The 16,214-nt window shown below is 32.8% G+C and overlaps 1 protein-coding gene across 1 annotated transcript in view; it reads right to left on the bottom strand.

Moving 5' to 3' along the window:
- The window catches only part of LOC116574059 (E3 ubiquitin-protein ligase MYCBP2), a 211,509-nt gene that overhangs the window by 67,127 nt on the left and 128,168 nt on the right, over positions 1 to 16,214 (bottom strand). Inside the window, exons 45-49 of the mRNA XM_032314603.1 lie at positions 14,738 to 14,812; positions 11,726 to 11,950; positions 10,728 to 10,860; positions 6,580 to 6,702; positions 3,746 to 3,901 (exon numbers count right to left, since the gene is read on the bottom strand). Of these exons, the coding sequence (XP_032170494.1) occupies positions 3,746 to 3,901; positions 6,580 to 6,702; positions 10,728 to 10,860; positions 11,726 to 11,950; positions 14,738 to 14,812 (712 nt within the window). The remainder of the gene's footprint in view (positions 1 to 3,745; positions 3,902 to 6,579; positions 6,703 to 10,727; positions 10,861 to 11,725; positions 11,951 to 14,737; positions 14,813 to 16,214) is intronic.

Here is a 16,214-nt window from a genome sequence, read left to right as displayed (position 1 = left end):
GAAAAATAAAAGTTATGCTGTAAAATGTACACTGAAGACTAGCTAGGAAACCTTAACTGTTTCTTTCCAAATTCTTTCTTGCCACTCCTTCCACACTGAGAATAAAACTGCTCTCTCTCTCAGGCTGTGATTTCTTCTAAGCTTCCCTGGAGCTTAAGATATGTTAAGTGCTTGCATCAAAAGGCAACAGTGATACCAGCAGATAACATGTACCGGGCACCCCACTTATGGCGGGGTAAACAGGGCTCAGATGTGTCAGTTACCTAACTATATAAAGCTAGTATGTGGCTGGAGGGGAAATTTGAGTTTTAGGTCTTTCCATCACTTCATCTCTGTAAGTTAAATAAACACAGTGCTTTGGTATATATTTATATTCTCAAATGTAAATAAATATGCATGCAGATACTCAAGTGGACCTTTTTAGTCACATTTAACAAATTTTGGTTTCATTTAAGAACGTGACATACAGGTGTAACAGAAAAACTCTTGTTGCAAGGTAACCTTGAGGTTTCCTATCTAGGCTTGAAAGTCCTGTCAAAATAACAGATAACATAACAAATAATGACAAAATAACATATGTTACATGTTTAAAATGTCTGGGAGAATACTAAATTGTCTTCATTATAATTTTTTCTACAAGAAAAATAAATACAAACTACTTAGCATCCTGTATAGTAGATATAAATGCCCATGTTAAACAGTCATTTGGGATAGTTTCTCAGTTGGAGGATCGTGCTTAAGTATAAACTCAGAATTATCATAACTCTGTATATTAGGCATCATATAGGCATTATAGCGTTTTATTTATTTATAGTGGTTTTAATTAGTACTGAAATATTTTTCCTCTTCTTTGAAGATGTACTCTGAGTAAAAACTGGAATATCTAGCGTGAAATAACAAGAACTACATGATCTTAAATTCATGTTTTACACTGAAGAAAGTGATCATCTTAGGCATTTATACTCAATAAATATTCCTTCAATGCTATGATGTGTGAGACCTGGGCAGGGGCTATGGAACAGAAAATGATGCTTTCAAAAGGAATGAGTAAAGAGTGAAAGTAAGCGGTGTGATATTCTTATAGAAATCAGGCAGAGATATCATTTTCCACCTCAGTTCACTAGACCCTCATGGCAAAATTGTTTACCAATTCTAAAAACTCCATAAATAATCTGAAATAAAAAAGTAAATTACAGAACAGTAAAGAAAAAGCTTACATGCACACTTCTCTCTCTCATGCCTATCTACACATAAGGGAAATTTGTAATTTTTTCTGTAATCATTCTATTTCACTACAATAACAGTTGAAAAAATTTGTGTGTATATATAATTTTGTTAATTTAAAAAAATTACCAAATTAATTTAATGTACTAGGATAAATACCAATTCCAAGATTAATGAAAAACTACACCTCAGGAATAAAACAACCTAAAGAATTACTGATAATAACACTCACAGAAATTCTAGGTAAAGTTAACATGTGGGTCAGTTTAATGTGTGTCTACGTAGAGCTTGTCTACTTAAGTGGGAACCTGAGTCATGACATTTAGGAAATCTTTTTTTCCTTTCCAACTATTCTGCACTCTTGAAATTAAACTATAAAACAAACAAACTAATAAAACAAAACACACAAAATACTCTAGATAAAACAAATGTAATCAGAAATTTTAAAAACACATATTGGGGCACCTGGGTGACACAGTTGGTTAAAGTGTCTGACTCCTGGTTTCGTCTCAGGTCATGATCTCAGGGTTGTGAGACTGAGCCCTGTGTCAGGCAGTGAGCTCAGTATGGAGTCTGAGTTTCTCTCTCCCTCTGCATCTCCCCCACACCCACCACCCTGCTCCTGCTTGCTCTTTCTCAAATAAATAAATCTTTAAAAAAAACAAAACCCCACACATATTAAAGTCCAGTTTTGGCAGTATTACTTATCAGTACACAAAGGTGAATATTTAAAACATGGCACTTGTAGTCAGTAGGACTGGCCTCACATTCTGGCTCTACCATTTTACTGTACGTATTTCTAGGGAAAATCATTCATTCTAAGCTTCTGTTTCTTTGATGGTGATATTACCTTAAATGAGGATGTATTAAAGTGCTTAAACATAGTGTTTAGTACATAGTGGTGACTAACAGTATAAGCAAAAATTAGTAAATATACGTTTTATTTTCGTATCATAAAAGTGTAAGACAAAAATGAGTCTCATATTACTAATTAGTAATGGGAAATTCAGTATGTAGCCATCTTCTAAAGCAAGGTGAACTGCTGGTGTGACAGACAGCAATGACGTTCAGGAAAGAATACCCTGCTCAGGTAGTCTTAACAATAAGCACTCTGCCACATTTAATTTTCTTAACATAATGTGATTAAGACCATTGTAATTTATTTCCAAAACATTAAAACTATTTTTACATTCCGCACTGTTTTTAGTCTTGCTTGAAATTAAGAATTCTGGTTTCTAGAATTTGGAAATCAAACTTCAATGATATTCTGATGATACTAAGAAGTTTAGAAGAAAGATTTAAGTAATCCTCATTGTTGGAGTACAGGCAAGCAATGATTCAGAACATTGGTAACTGAGATATGTCTAGGACACGATTTCAAATTTGCTCCAAGATGGTGAAGGAAGAAGTGGTACTAATAACATCTAGACACAAGAGGCATAAAATTACTTTGATACAGTGTCAGTTGGAAGGCCATTATCCTTTGGGAGAGACAAATCTAATTTTATTATGGTTGTTATATTTTGAAATATTTCATTAAATAATTTCACTAAACTTGCCTAATATATAGTAAAATCCTAGAGAAGTTTATACTCCTATAAACTCTAACATAGATAATAATATCATAATGAGTAACATCATTTGCATGAAGTGGGACTTTCATAAATATCTCATTCAGTGAGCATGCCTACATATTGTATAGCTGATATATGAACTGAAGGCCAAAAAGAACATATTGTTGTCATACTGCAAGAAGCTTTGAGAATTTTATGTGGAAGCCTCAGGAGGTCATTAAGAAAAAAGAACACTCCATTAAGAGTAATTTGTTTGGGTCTATTTTACAGATCAATGTGAGTTACTATCCTGGATGAAAGGCAAAAGCAATCCTAGAAGGCAGAGCTAAAATCAAACGACCACTTTAACATAGTAGGAAAAAGAAAAACAACAACAAAAAAAAAATAAAAAGCAAGAGAAGAAACAGTAATTTGAGAAAATCTGGAAACCTAAAGTTGCTACACATTTCACAGATACCAAATTCACTTAAGAAACAAACAAACCTGCCCAGTACCACCTCTCCTCCACCCACTTGTACAGTGAAATAGGTTTACTCTTTTGGGGCATCTCTAAGTAATAAAGATCCAGTGTAAAACAATGAAAGTTATCTCTATAACTGATGCTTAGCATAGTCATGCATATTGTAAAAGAAGAACATAAATAAAATAGTTTTTTCTTAACATGCTTTAACATATGTATTTGCTTATGTTGGAATTAGAATAGAGAGCATAATAGTCAGACTGCAGTAACTATACTTAATAAAAAATGAGTGATTAAAAAACAAATGTCTTAGCTGCAGAATGTCTTAGCTCAAAATAGCTTAAATGCTTCAAAAATGTGGGAAGGGATAACATCCTCATAAAATAAAACCAGTCAAGTGAGTTGATAAATAATCAGTAACTGATAAACAACTTGGAACAAAGCTTCAGAAATGGCTTCATGAGGCAGGTAAGGCTGACAGACTTACTCTGAAGCTGAGGCTGCTGGAAGGAAAGGGGCTGTCCGAACACAAATGGGCTGTGGACTAGGGAAGAGGGAGGTTTTGCAGCTTGATCAAAGATGGAAGGAGCTGGGAGATTGGGCCGTGACTGAATGGAATTCAATATGGCACTCAGTTGGTCACCTGCAGTGGGCAAAACAGTCAAAACTACAACTTGTTATTAATTAACATCCAAAATGGCAAAGAATATGGTGCTTTATGACATTCAGATAAAGTTAGACACTAAATAAAACTATGCCAATTCAGAAATGAGTGGAAACTGGTGTTGATTATCTTCAAGTTAGGGACAAAATGTTGCATGTTGTTTTAATACTCTTATGTAACAGCCCACCTACAAAAAAAAATTTATGTAAATTCATATACAACGTTGAGCAGCAGCATGGAAGAATTCAGAGTCCATGAAGAATCTATGATAGATAAGTTGACTCAGTATCATACCAGTGTAAATGAAGATCTAAGTAAACAAAGTCTTCTACATAAAACCTAACAAATAACTAAATAACCCTGCCTCATATGCATTACATGTCATGCAGAAGATAAGCAAATATGAAAAGGTTTTTAAGTAAATGTAGAACTGAAGGGAGGCAAAGCCTATGTTATTAACTTAATATATTTACATTTAGTTAATATATTAATATTTTCATTAAGTTGTTCCTGCCAAAGAAATTATGCTTCTTAAAGCATGAGCTCCTTTGCTTGGATGAATAATATAAAAATCTGTAAGACCTACAAGATAAAAAGGAGTATGAGCTATCTAATTTGAATAGTAGCTCAAATGTGAATTCTGACATTTTTCCTTAAAATTAAATACAAAGGACTTTAACAGATAAATATTTTTAAAAATAGGAAACAATATAATTAGATGGATGATCCTTAGCTCCTTCTTTATAAGATTATGCATATTAAATAGTTTATATGATGCTGAAAAAGAGAAGAAGAAAAAAACATCTAGAATAGTTGATGCAGAAATTGGAAAACAGTACCTTTCCAATCCCTAAATATAATAAAGTTTTTGAAGTGAAAACTTTAAATGAAGCAGCAAAAAGCAAGAGTTATATGGAAAGAACTGTGTATACAGCTACATGTCTACTTTTCAAAAACTTAACGCTGTAAATTACAGAAAGGATTTCAGAGATTATGAAGAATTTTTTACAATTAAGAATAAAGAATTTTTGCAAAAAACAATTTCTTGAACTTCGACAGTATAAAAATTTAAAGAAAATGGGAACTACTGTTAAAGGTAAGTTCATAAACAAAGGTTAGATATATTTAATTAGATTTAAGTTTCTTAATACTACTTTGCATCATCTAAATATTTAAAAAGCACATAAACAAGTACATGATATTTCTGAACAATATTAGCAGAATCACACTTTTAAAAAGTAATATTTTATTATTTCTACTTAAGAACAAATTTTCTCAGCAATGTCTGTCTCTTAAAAGTATGATGTTTTATAATATTTTAAAGACTGATTTAAAGTGATAGCCACCAGTACAATTTAGACATTACAGCATACAATTTGAAATAAATGTGGCTTTAAAACAGATTATTAACAAAGCATAGTAGCGGTAAGTAAATGCTGAGATTTTAATTTAAGAATCGACAATGGGAGAGAGAAAGGGACATGAAGAAAAAACCACCAAGCATTTACCCTACTTAAATATGAAGATCTAGCTCAAGTTAGTTGAAATCTGACCTACCAAAACTAAGCAAGCAGGTATCCCCAAGCCTGAAGGATAGACCAACATAACAGAATAGGAAAAGCCAAAAAGAAATCCTGACACTAGGCTTCCTTCCTATGAATACTTTGTGGAAAGAAATAAAGGTATCAAACAAAATGTAGTTTTGTTTTAAATTGAGTATTTCCTTTACATTGATGTCATTTTGCATCTTGTTGACTATTGCATTATTTCACTTGCTCTGCAAGTCAGGTCTAATGACACTGTTTTTATTCCTTGACATCAAATCCTATGAATTAGTGTAAACAACATTTTAAAGTAAAATTATTTCCACAAAGGCTATCTTCTCCCTCCTACCATCATCGAACAAGTAGCAAGTAGCCAGTATGCTACTTGCTGATGATATGCTGATTTAGAAAAGACGTCAGGATCAGGTACATGGAAAGAACAGGAATGTGTCTGAATTTAGATACAGATACAATTTTAGATGAAATTCAGGTATAAACTGTTCTGAAATACTTACTTGTTTGCATTGTCCCTGACACTGGTCTCTTTTAATTCTGCAGTCCAAAACAGCTACACACACTTTATATTTTTTGGCTTAGGGCTTTTGTTTTTCTTTTCACAACTTTCTGATTTCATTACACATACCAAACCCAAAGATGTCATTCATTTCATATGATTCTAAATTAACTAAGGTAACTTAGACATTCAAAACTGCACATGTAATAAGGCTGATGTGTAATATTACTTAAAATGTTTTGATTTTAAATGGATCATTGTAGAGGGTTCTTTTTTTTGGTCATTAATACTACTCTTAATAATAAGTGGATGATAAAAACAATAGTTCTTTTACTAGATTTCACAGAATCTTTATGATGTGAATTCCGAGCGAGTATCTTTAAAATAAGAGCATATAAGCAAGAACTCCTATGAAACGTAAACTAAAACTGGTAAAAATGATAACATAAAAACAACACTTTTGCAAACATTTTGACTGTTAGTTTTCTAGGAAACTTTAATAAAGTTTCACAGGTGAACAGTAAGAAAAATGGGTAAAAGAGAAGGTAATAAAAAATATTAAAGTTGGGTAGGTAAAAGACTCACTTTCAAACACCTACCTTTATTATTTCCAAGTCCATAATCAAATCCTTGGGCGCTGCAACTTGCCCCTTTATTAAAAGCTTGCACTGAGAAAGGGCTTGGAGGAGGAGTCTGAGAATTTTGATCCAGAAGAACTTGTTCTATAATAAAAGGCACAGCTATAACATTAGTTTCCTATGTGCTATTCCCTATTCACTTACATTTCTAGACTCTTTTCAAAAAATCAATCCCAGCACTTCCCTTAGGCAATACTCTTCAGTATGAGAGATTTCAGCAGTGAAACAGCTCTTCTGGAAAATACCCGTGAACAAAGAGAGAGACTTTATAATGGTTAGATTTTAAAATAACCTCACATTTAGATTTAACAATAAGTCTAACAATTAGGGCCATCAACACTTGACAAAGTAGATGACAAATTTTTGTTTTCATCTATCAAATACACAGTGAAACTTAGGAACTGGATATGCTCTTTTGGAGCCAATTTGCTTTTACTGTGGCTGGATATATCACTGAATGTATACTAATATTTTTGGACAGGAACTCAAATTTATAACAAATTTATATAAGAGTATTTTGTAAAATAAAAACAGGCACCTATAAAACAGAAATCAAAATATTTTGTATATCACTACTCAAATAGTAAAAAGTCTTAAAAATGTCTAAGTATGTGGTACTTTTTCGATTTGAATATCTATATAAAGTATTTTAAGTTCTGAATATAAAAATTACGGAAAATTTACTTCTAACTTATTTTTACTCATTATATAAGGCCATTTTCCCCAAAATGAAAGGATGATAAACCAAGTCATGCAGTCAGAGCTATTTGTACATGCTCAAGTCAATCCTATTTCATGAAAAAAAAAAAAAAAGGCAAATATTTTATTTGGTTTACTACATAATTAATAAGCTAAGTTATTCTCTATTATCAATCAAGTGGCCATAAGATTCTGAATGATATAGGACTAAAAACACTAATGCCAGAATTCAATAGCTAATTAATGCCAGCTAAAAAAGGCAAAATAAAATCTGCCAAATGAAAAGTAAAAAAGAGAAAAAAAGATTCCATCAAAATAACATAATGAATAATGAAAAGTTTTGAGTATAGTTTTTAAGTCACATCTCTTTAAAGAGAAAATGGAACTAGAAGGTGGTGGTGGAATGTGTTCCTCCTCCCTGTGAATCAGACTCCTGCTGTACCACTGGTACTGTACGTCTACCTCTTCATTTACATTTCTAGACTCTTTTTTTTTTTAAACATTTTATTTATTTATTTGACAGAGAGAAATCACAAGTAGATGGAGAGGCAGGCAGAGAGAGAGGGAAGCAGGCTTCCCGCTGAGCAGAGAGCCCGATGCGGGACTCGATCCCAGGACCCTGAGATCACGACCCGAGCCGAAGGCAGCGGCTTAACCCACTGAGCCACCCAGGCGCCCCTACATTTCTAGACTCTTTTCAAAAAAATCAATCCCAGCCCTTCCCTTAGGCAATACTCTTCAGTATGAGAGATTTCAGCGGTGGAAGAGCTCTACTGGAAAATACCCATGAACATTAATCTCAGTGGGAAAGATGACATCACTCTTAAAACCTCAGAATGGTCTCAGCACCAAGCATGAAGTCTGTTTCTAACCAAGCAGTAACTTTGCCTACTAGTTTTACTTAAAGATATCAAAGACCTGTCTGTAAAGAATTTTAACGAGAGGAAAATTTTGTTTTACTTATACTACCTCATATAAATTGCTATAGTGCCAAATCCTCTTATTTCCATATTAGATACAGTTATTTGCTAATACCAATGAGCAGACTATTTGGATACAATTATCAACGAATCTTAGTGATTTTAAGGCACTAACTCATCACTTTTTTCCTGAGCACCCCAGGTCTTATGTTAATTGAAGAATCACATTATGATCAAATATATATGTATCAAAGAGGGAAAGGATGTTAAGTGATGGCAGAGAGAAATGTAAACTTCTGCTTTTAGGGCTGAATATCTTTCTTAGCAGAAAGAATATCCTAATTTAATTTAAGAAGCATTTTATCTAAGAAGAATCTTCTACCTTCTAAGTAAGTAAGTAAAGTAATTAAGTAAGTAAAATTCTCCCTTTAAAAGTCAGTCTTTAGAATAGACAGTATTTTACATTTTAATAACAGGTAACCTTCCCATCTGGCACCTTTATGTTATTATTTGTTCATGGAGCTTTCATATCAAACTTATAAAGTATTTTCATTTTTTTTTTTTAAAGATTTTTATTTATTTATTTGACAGAGAGAAATCACAAGTAGATGGAGAGAGGCAGGCAGAGAGAAAGAGAGGGAAGCAGGCTCCCTGCTGAGCAGAGAGCCCGACGCGGGACTCGATCCCAGGACCCTGAGATCATGACCTGAGCCGAAGGCAGCGGCTTAACCCACTGAGCCACCCAGGCGCCCTAAAGTATTTTCATTTTGTAAATGAGAAAACTGAATGACAGAGATGTTAGGAAACTTGGCCAAGGTCACACTACTGAAAAGCTGCAGAGCTTGTATTTGTGTTCTAGCAGTCGAGCTCCGGAGTCCACTTTTACACATGAGGCTGTATTAGGCTATAATGCCAGTTGAAATAATTATTATACTAGGAAGGTCCTTTGATAGTTACCTACACTATTCTCATACTATTGAACTATGTCTTCTATAAAGTTGATTCCACTTTAGGTATTTTTATTTATATCTAAATATTCCTATATAGTGGAAATGTTTACAAATTTCTGAATACGTAGTATGTATGTAAGTATATTATAAATGAGAAGGTTATTCCGTAAAATGTCTGACTTACATCAAGTGAACCCTTTTTCATTCTCACAACAAATGGAAGAACAGTTATGCCATAAGGGAGTAGGTTCTCAAGTTCTATTCCTTGACTACTGATACAGGCTGGTGTGGCGTCATGAGCACAGCACTTCAAACACGAATGAAGATTCTGGCTTAGGTCTTACATCTGCCATAGAGCCAGCTGTATAACCACAGGCAAGTCATTTTAAATTCTGTGACCTTTAGTTTCCTTATCTGTAACATGAAGATTATGTAACTTATCACACAGGGTTGTTGTGAGGGGAAAAAAAAAAGGAGGACTTTAATATACAATATTAATACATCTAAATGTACTCTGTCATTCATGAAGCTTTAACTTTTTAAAAAATCTATTTATACTTATGGCCATATTACCTCTTGGACAATAAATACTGTGGACTTACTCTCTTTTGGATAAATAAACATGTTCTTTTATTTATCTGACCTTTTCCTTTACGTTTTGGGATTTGATTTGGAGTAAAATCTATGCTTGACTTAACCATTTATTTTGATGGCCTAACTAATATTTTTGTGACCCAACTTGTATTTAAAAACTTAGTAAGCAATTAGTATGTTTTAGAACAAGGAACACAAAGATTAAAAACCCGTGCCTGTCCACAAGGGACTCACAATCTAGGTGTAAAGATATGAAAATTAACTTCAATATAGAAACAGTTTTGTCTAGTGGTGAATATAGTTCTTTGGGAACACAGAATTCTTGACTCAGTCAGTTTCAGTTAAAGCTTCACCCAAGAGATGACATGGTCTGAACTTGGAAGAACCATGTTTCTGCCCACAGGAGAATGAATAGAGGGGGACAATAAGGAAAGTCTTTTATTAAATAAGACCGTTACTAAAAAAGATAAAGTTGAAAGCTGAAACTCTAACAACAACATAGTAATGCTCCAAAAGATGCTATGCATTTATCCAATGCTCAATGAGACAAAATTCAATCAAATGAAATTGCCTGGGAGAAGTACTGTGATTAATGGTTTGAAAAGTGAATCTCCATTTAGTGGCAGAAAGGATGAAACATTCAGCCCTGGACTGGCACAGAATAATGAATTCATATGAATCCACATCAATGAAATAAAAAGCATGGTTTTCAAGGATGGAATCATATGTTTCATATATTTTTTTTTTTTAATTTTCTTTTAATTCTCTTCTTACATGTGCATTCATTTAGTATCCATTATATTACAAACAAATGTTAACAATTTTAAGATTTTAACCTTTAGTTTTGCTTTTTTACCTAAAAAAAACCCAAACAAACACAAAAATGCTGTTTACTTCTGCATTCCAAAGGTTAATCAGATTAAATCACAAATTTAAGCCAACTTGCCATCTTCATGTCGGAGGTACTGGTTTCCGCCTCTGTCTCTAGCTAAGGACCATGCCTCTCCTTCATCACTCTCACAGAACTCTACCATGCTGTTCTTATCCAGCTGCACCCACGCACCTTCAGAATTGGTTACCTAGTACATAACAAAAAGCATGATTGATTGGCTTGACTCTTTTAGGGCACTCAGACTGAAAACCAGCAACAAATTTAAGTGTTTGAACAGGGTAATCATTCAGAAAGTTTTTACCAGAAATTAGTTTCTGAAATTAAGACCACAGCCTGAGGTAAGACAGGAATCAATAAAAAGTTCCGTAAAATACTGCTTATTTATGACTTTGGTAAAAATAGTAATTTTTAAGGCACAGGATAACCCCTAAGTAACTTGAAATATTACCCCAAAACAGGTGGCACTCTCTCTCTTTTTCTTTTTTGCACCTAAAATGTCCTAACATGGCAAACTATTATTTAGATTGGTCGTGTCTACAATACAACCTGAAAATGACCCTGACACTGAGAAATAGCATGACACACTACATCTTCAAGCTCATCAGTGAGGCAAATGCCACAGGTGACTAAAAAGTAATTTTATTTGCTCAGGACTTCAGTGAGACACATAAATGGGAACAAAGAAATGTAACTTTATATATATTACATCTCCACACCAATTCATAGCAAATATTTTAAAGTGCTGTTAATCAATGATGTTATAGTACATTTGTAATTATGAAAAGATATATGCACATACCAAACATTCATATGTACAATATAAATCATTTTGTTAATATACTGTTCTCACAAGGATAATTATAAGAAAAAAATTACTTAAAAAAGAAACAGAAAAATTATGTTAGTAATATTTGTAATACAAGTAAAGATAAAGAACATTAACATTTAAGAACCTGGGATGGAAATGGCAACCTTTGGAAGAAAGAGATGCTCTGGTTGTATTATATTAAAAAGGAATAATTTAGAAGTCATGAAGCTACAAGAATCCATACCTCTCCCACTGCTTTGACTTTGTTTCCCAGAACTAACATTCCAATTGGGATACCTCTAAGGTTAGGGCAGCTTCTGATGTTGTGACCGGAAGGTCCCGTCTTCACTACCTTGTACATGCCTGGCCCTCCTCGCAAGAACGGCATATCTTGTTCTTGCATTGTGGCTTCCTGTGGGCAGCAGGAGTTTATATCTTTGAAAAAGTCATCAGTATTAGTTTTAGGTTCCTGAAAATTTGAATAGGAAAAAAAATAAAATACAATCTATTATCACTTTGTCATCCTCTTATTAATAGCTTTCACAGCAAGTCTATAATACTATCAAACAAGAATACAATAACAGAATATATACATTAATACCACTACTAAAGAATCTTTCAGTTTCTCAATGCTGAGTAATACTTAAAATAGATGTGAAGAAAAGTTAGCGGGAGAGCATATGAACCTCTGGTTTTTGCCCACCACAGTTTAAGAAATATGGTAGTACTTGGTTTTATTTTTATCTTTTAATGAAATATTAAAGAGTAGGAACAACAAAAAAATACACTCTGTGAACCACAACTGAATAATTTTGAATCATTATTACTGCATTGCTGCATGTTGGTATGGATTAAAAAGTCTAAATCTTCATTTCCTTACACCTTATAATATTTATTTATAGAGAAAACGAGTGTGAAGACTCTGGAGACTTATCTATAAATAGTGATAGCAATAATGAAAAAAAGGGCATAAAATATAACTGTATCTTAATATTTCTAGTTATGAATGAAGTAAGAGTGCTTTTAAGATTTTAACAACTCATACTTTCTTAATATAATACAAATAAAAATGTCTTGCTAGATTTGCTAGGCCATTACTAAACATATTAATGCTTTAACAGAAAAAGATGATTATACTTCCAGTACAGAAATTAATATCAAAGATGCATTTTTACAGAAATATAATGCATTTAGATATAAAAGGTTTGTTTCTAAAATGAAAGAAAAGGATATGCTCTAAATTTTCTGTTGAATCTGAAATCTGAATGAAATTGTTTCCTCTGTGAATGTAATAAAGAGAAATAACAACCTCCTCACATTTGTCTTCTTCCCAAACATATGTAAAGGAAAGTTCCATACCGGGGTTCTTCCATTATCATTACTACTCCTTTAAGACAGATTTAAACTGTACTTTTAAAAACAGTATTAGAGACTCTAAAAATTGTTTTATATTTAAATACAACAAAAGATGACCATAATGGGGCACTTTTTCAAACATTAGGTTAAAATTAAATTAATATTTAGCAATGTCATATAAATGGAATAAAAATGAAAAAACCCACTAATATTTATACAAGATAAAATAATCCTGAATAGTTCTATCCTTCTATCACTACAAGGAGTCTCATACTAAAGGGTCTTTCCTATGGTAAAAAATTAAATATAAAATCCTGAGGTTAAAAAAAAATGTGGATTCGAGAATTCTGTGTACCTGTGACTTTAATTCAATATATGATCAGGGAAAAAAATTTTTTTTAAAGATTTATTTATTTGACAGAGAGAGATAACAAGTAGGCAGAGAGAGGCAGGTGGGGGTGGGGGTGGGGAAGCAGGTTCCCTGCTGCGCAGAGAGCCTGATGTGGAGCTGGATCCCAGGACCCTGAGATCATAACCTCAGCTGAAGTCAGAGGCGCTTAACCCACTGAGCCACCCAGGCAACCCCAATCAGGGAAAATTTTTAAACCCACTATTAACCTTCACATAATATTCCATAAATTTCATTATGGTGATAAATAATCACCAATTTTTACATATACAAATATGTACTAGGGATAGTATTTATTTACATTTAATATAATTGTCATGCTATATTTATCTAACATTCTTTAGTCATACATTGACAATTTAATAGAAATGAGAATTTTAAACACCTGAAAAATTTAGGTAGAATTATAATCTAAAGTAAACTTAAAATATGCATTGTCCTTACCCATGCATTTGTATTTATATAGACTTACATAAGAATACAAAAGATGGTGCTCAAAATAAAAATGGGAGAGTAAGGGTCTAAACTTTAAACTGTGTTACTACACTAACAAAGTTCTCAGTAAACATTTAAAAATGTCTAGTTGTGAATAATCAATTTTAGTAAACACATCATGCTATTTCATAGTTGGAAGAGGCACGTTAGTCCTATTTACAACTCATTTAAAAAGAATTACATAGTATGATGTCAAAAACAAGCAAATATGAATAGATTTAGTGAAAAATCAATTTCACTCGTATTCAATGATATATCTACAGCTTTTAACTGAGTTATAACAATATTTCTAACTTGATCATTTAGTGTAACATTAAGAGGTAAGTCTTGGCAAAAACTAGTGACAATTTCAAGTTATTCAGTGAAAGGTAATACATGAGAACTTCTATTAAAATATTTGTTATTGAACTATACAAATTAATAAATACAAAACAAGGTCTACACTTTTTTTTTATACTAAGCAGCATAAGAAGAACTGATATACAAAAAAGGTCATAGAACTATAGCTGTCATCCTCAAGCAACCCTAGCAATACACACTTCATTCAGTACAGAAATGGAAGACCTGGGGGCCAGCCTGTGAAACTGACAAAGTGCAGTGCTCTTTTTCCTCCTTGCATTCCCACCCCATTCTCAGATGAACATCCAAAAGGGCATGTGAAAGGCTAGGGAAGAAGAGAAGAGCCACAGAGTGGGGACTCGCCCATTAAAATAAGCAAGCTCTGAGAAAGCCAGATGTGGATGTCGTTGTGGGAAAAGCTAGTCATAAATTACATATGCAAATCTGAAGTCATATAAAAGCTTAACTTAAACTAATAATACATTCTTTGGCAAAAGTAGAGGGAAAAGGATTACCATGGAGACTCAACTGTAGCACTTTTTTGACAAAAATTCTTTTATTAACCATAAGCAAAGGCTTCAAAAGGTAGAAGGTAAAATTTATTATACATGCTGAAATACCTGAATAATGTATGACTGTTCCTTATAGTTAACTCACCTGGGGAAAAAAAGCTTTGGAAGTCCATGAAAATACGTCCAAATCCCTGACTCCTTGGCTAGCATTAAAGATACTCTGAGCGACAAAGTTTAAGAAAGAAAAATATCAACAAAGAAAGGGAACAGGATATTATCTGCAGAAGATGCGTTTACAGTAACAACATTGCTCTGTACTCTAGCACCAGCACTGTGATATTATTTTACTAAAGGGAAACTGAAGCCACCTGAGTAAACCACACAGCAAAGAAAGACTGATAAATTTAAGTTTTTGTCAAAAGCTCTCCATGGATATAGTGTGTCATGCCATTTACTAAAATTAAGAGCCAGACATTGATTTAAAGCTTAAGACAGTCAATGCAAGTAGGAAACCTTCAAACTCTTTTAATAGACGACATATGTTTCAATACACGCTAGATTTGTTTTATGACAGAAAACAGTCTGCTGTTTTATAAAGAAAGTGTAAATAATATAGATTGTATTGATAGTGCAATTATCATTATGAATAATAATGGCATGTAGAATCTGTGGACATTTTTACTTTTTTAAGTACAAAAAAGAAAAAAATTAAAAAGCTAAAAAAAACTAAGTCATTTTTTCAATTTCCCTTTCTTCTCTGAATGAGAAAAAATCATTTGGAAATGTTACTAAAAGCTGTTAGGAAATATGTTAAGAAAAGCATACAGAAAAACATACAACCTGAATCTTTTCTCAAAAGACAGACCTAGTTTTCTTCATTTTAAAGTTTAGGAAATGCACAGAGCATTTTCATCTCTGTTAGAATCTAAAAATATTTTGTTAAACAACCAACTTGCAGCAGCATGGTCCCAGAAAAATCAACATCTTCACAAATGTCTTAATGAAAATGTAAATGGGATACATTTTACATAAAAATATCATGCAACTGAATATATTTGTATGATCTGAAATTAAAATCTCTCCAGTGAATAGCAATTACAATTTTACTGCTTATGTAAATACACTGAAAAATGGTTATTTTGGGGGGAAAAAAAGAGGACACTCAAAATGTTAATAAAAGCTGTCATCATCTAAAACTTCAACACAAAAGAAATGTAATTCCCAACCACTTATAAGTCACTTTTGATAATGAAAATTTATTTAATATTCTCTAGTTCTGTATTTTCCTCATGTATATATGTATGGACAGATGTAGATACACACCCATATACATACATACGCATGTTAATTCAGAAATATAAGACATATGAAAGCCAGAAAAATGAATTTCTAGTAATATGCCTACAAATAAATCTGAAACAAAATAAAAACCAAAACCCAAACCCCCCCTCCACATTTAAAAATATACAGCAAATAGGGCCCTTTCTCTTTACGTGAAAATACTATTCTTTGGGGAAAAAAGATGTCCTTACTGGCTCACTCATGTATATAGAATTTTTGGGCTATGTGCTCAATGGTTTTTCTCCTTCACAGAAAATAGTGGTGCAGACCTTTTGACATAA

Source organism: Mustela erminea, chromosome 15, assembly GCF_009829155.1.
Source record: "Mustela erminea isolate mMusErm1 chromosome 15, mMusErm1.Pri, whole genome shotgun sequence".
Classification (NCBI taxonomy): Eukaryota; Metazoa; Chordata; class Mammalia; order Carnivora; family Mustelidae; genus Mustela; species Mustela erminea.
Note: the sequence above shows the minus strand (reverse complement) of the source record. Positions and strands in the feature narration are given on the sequence as shown.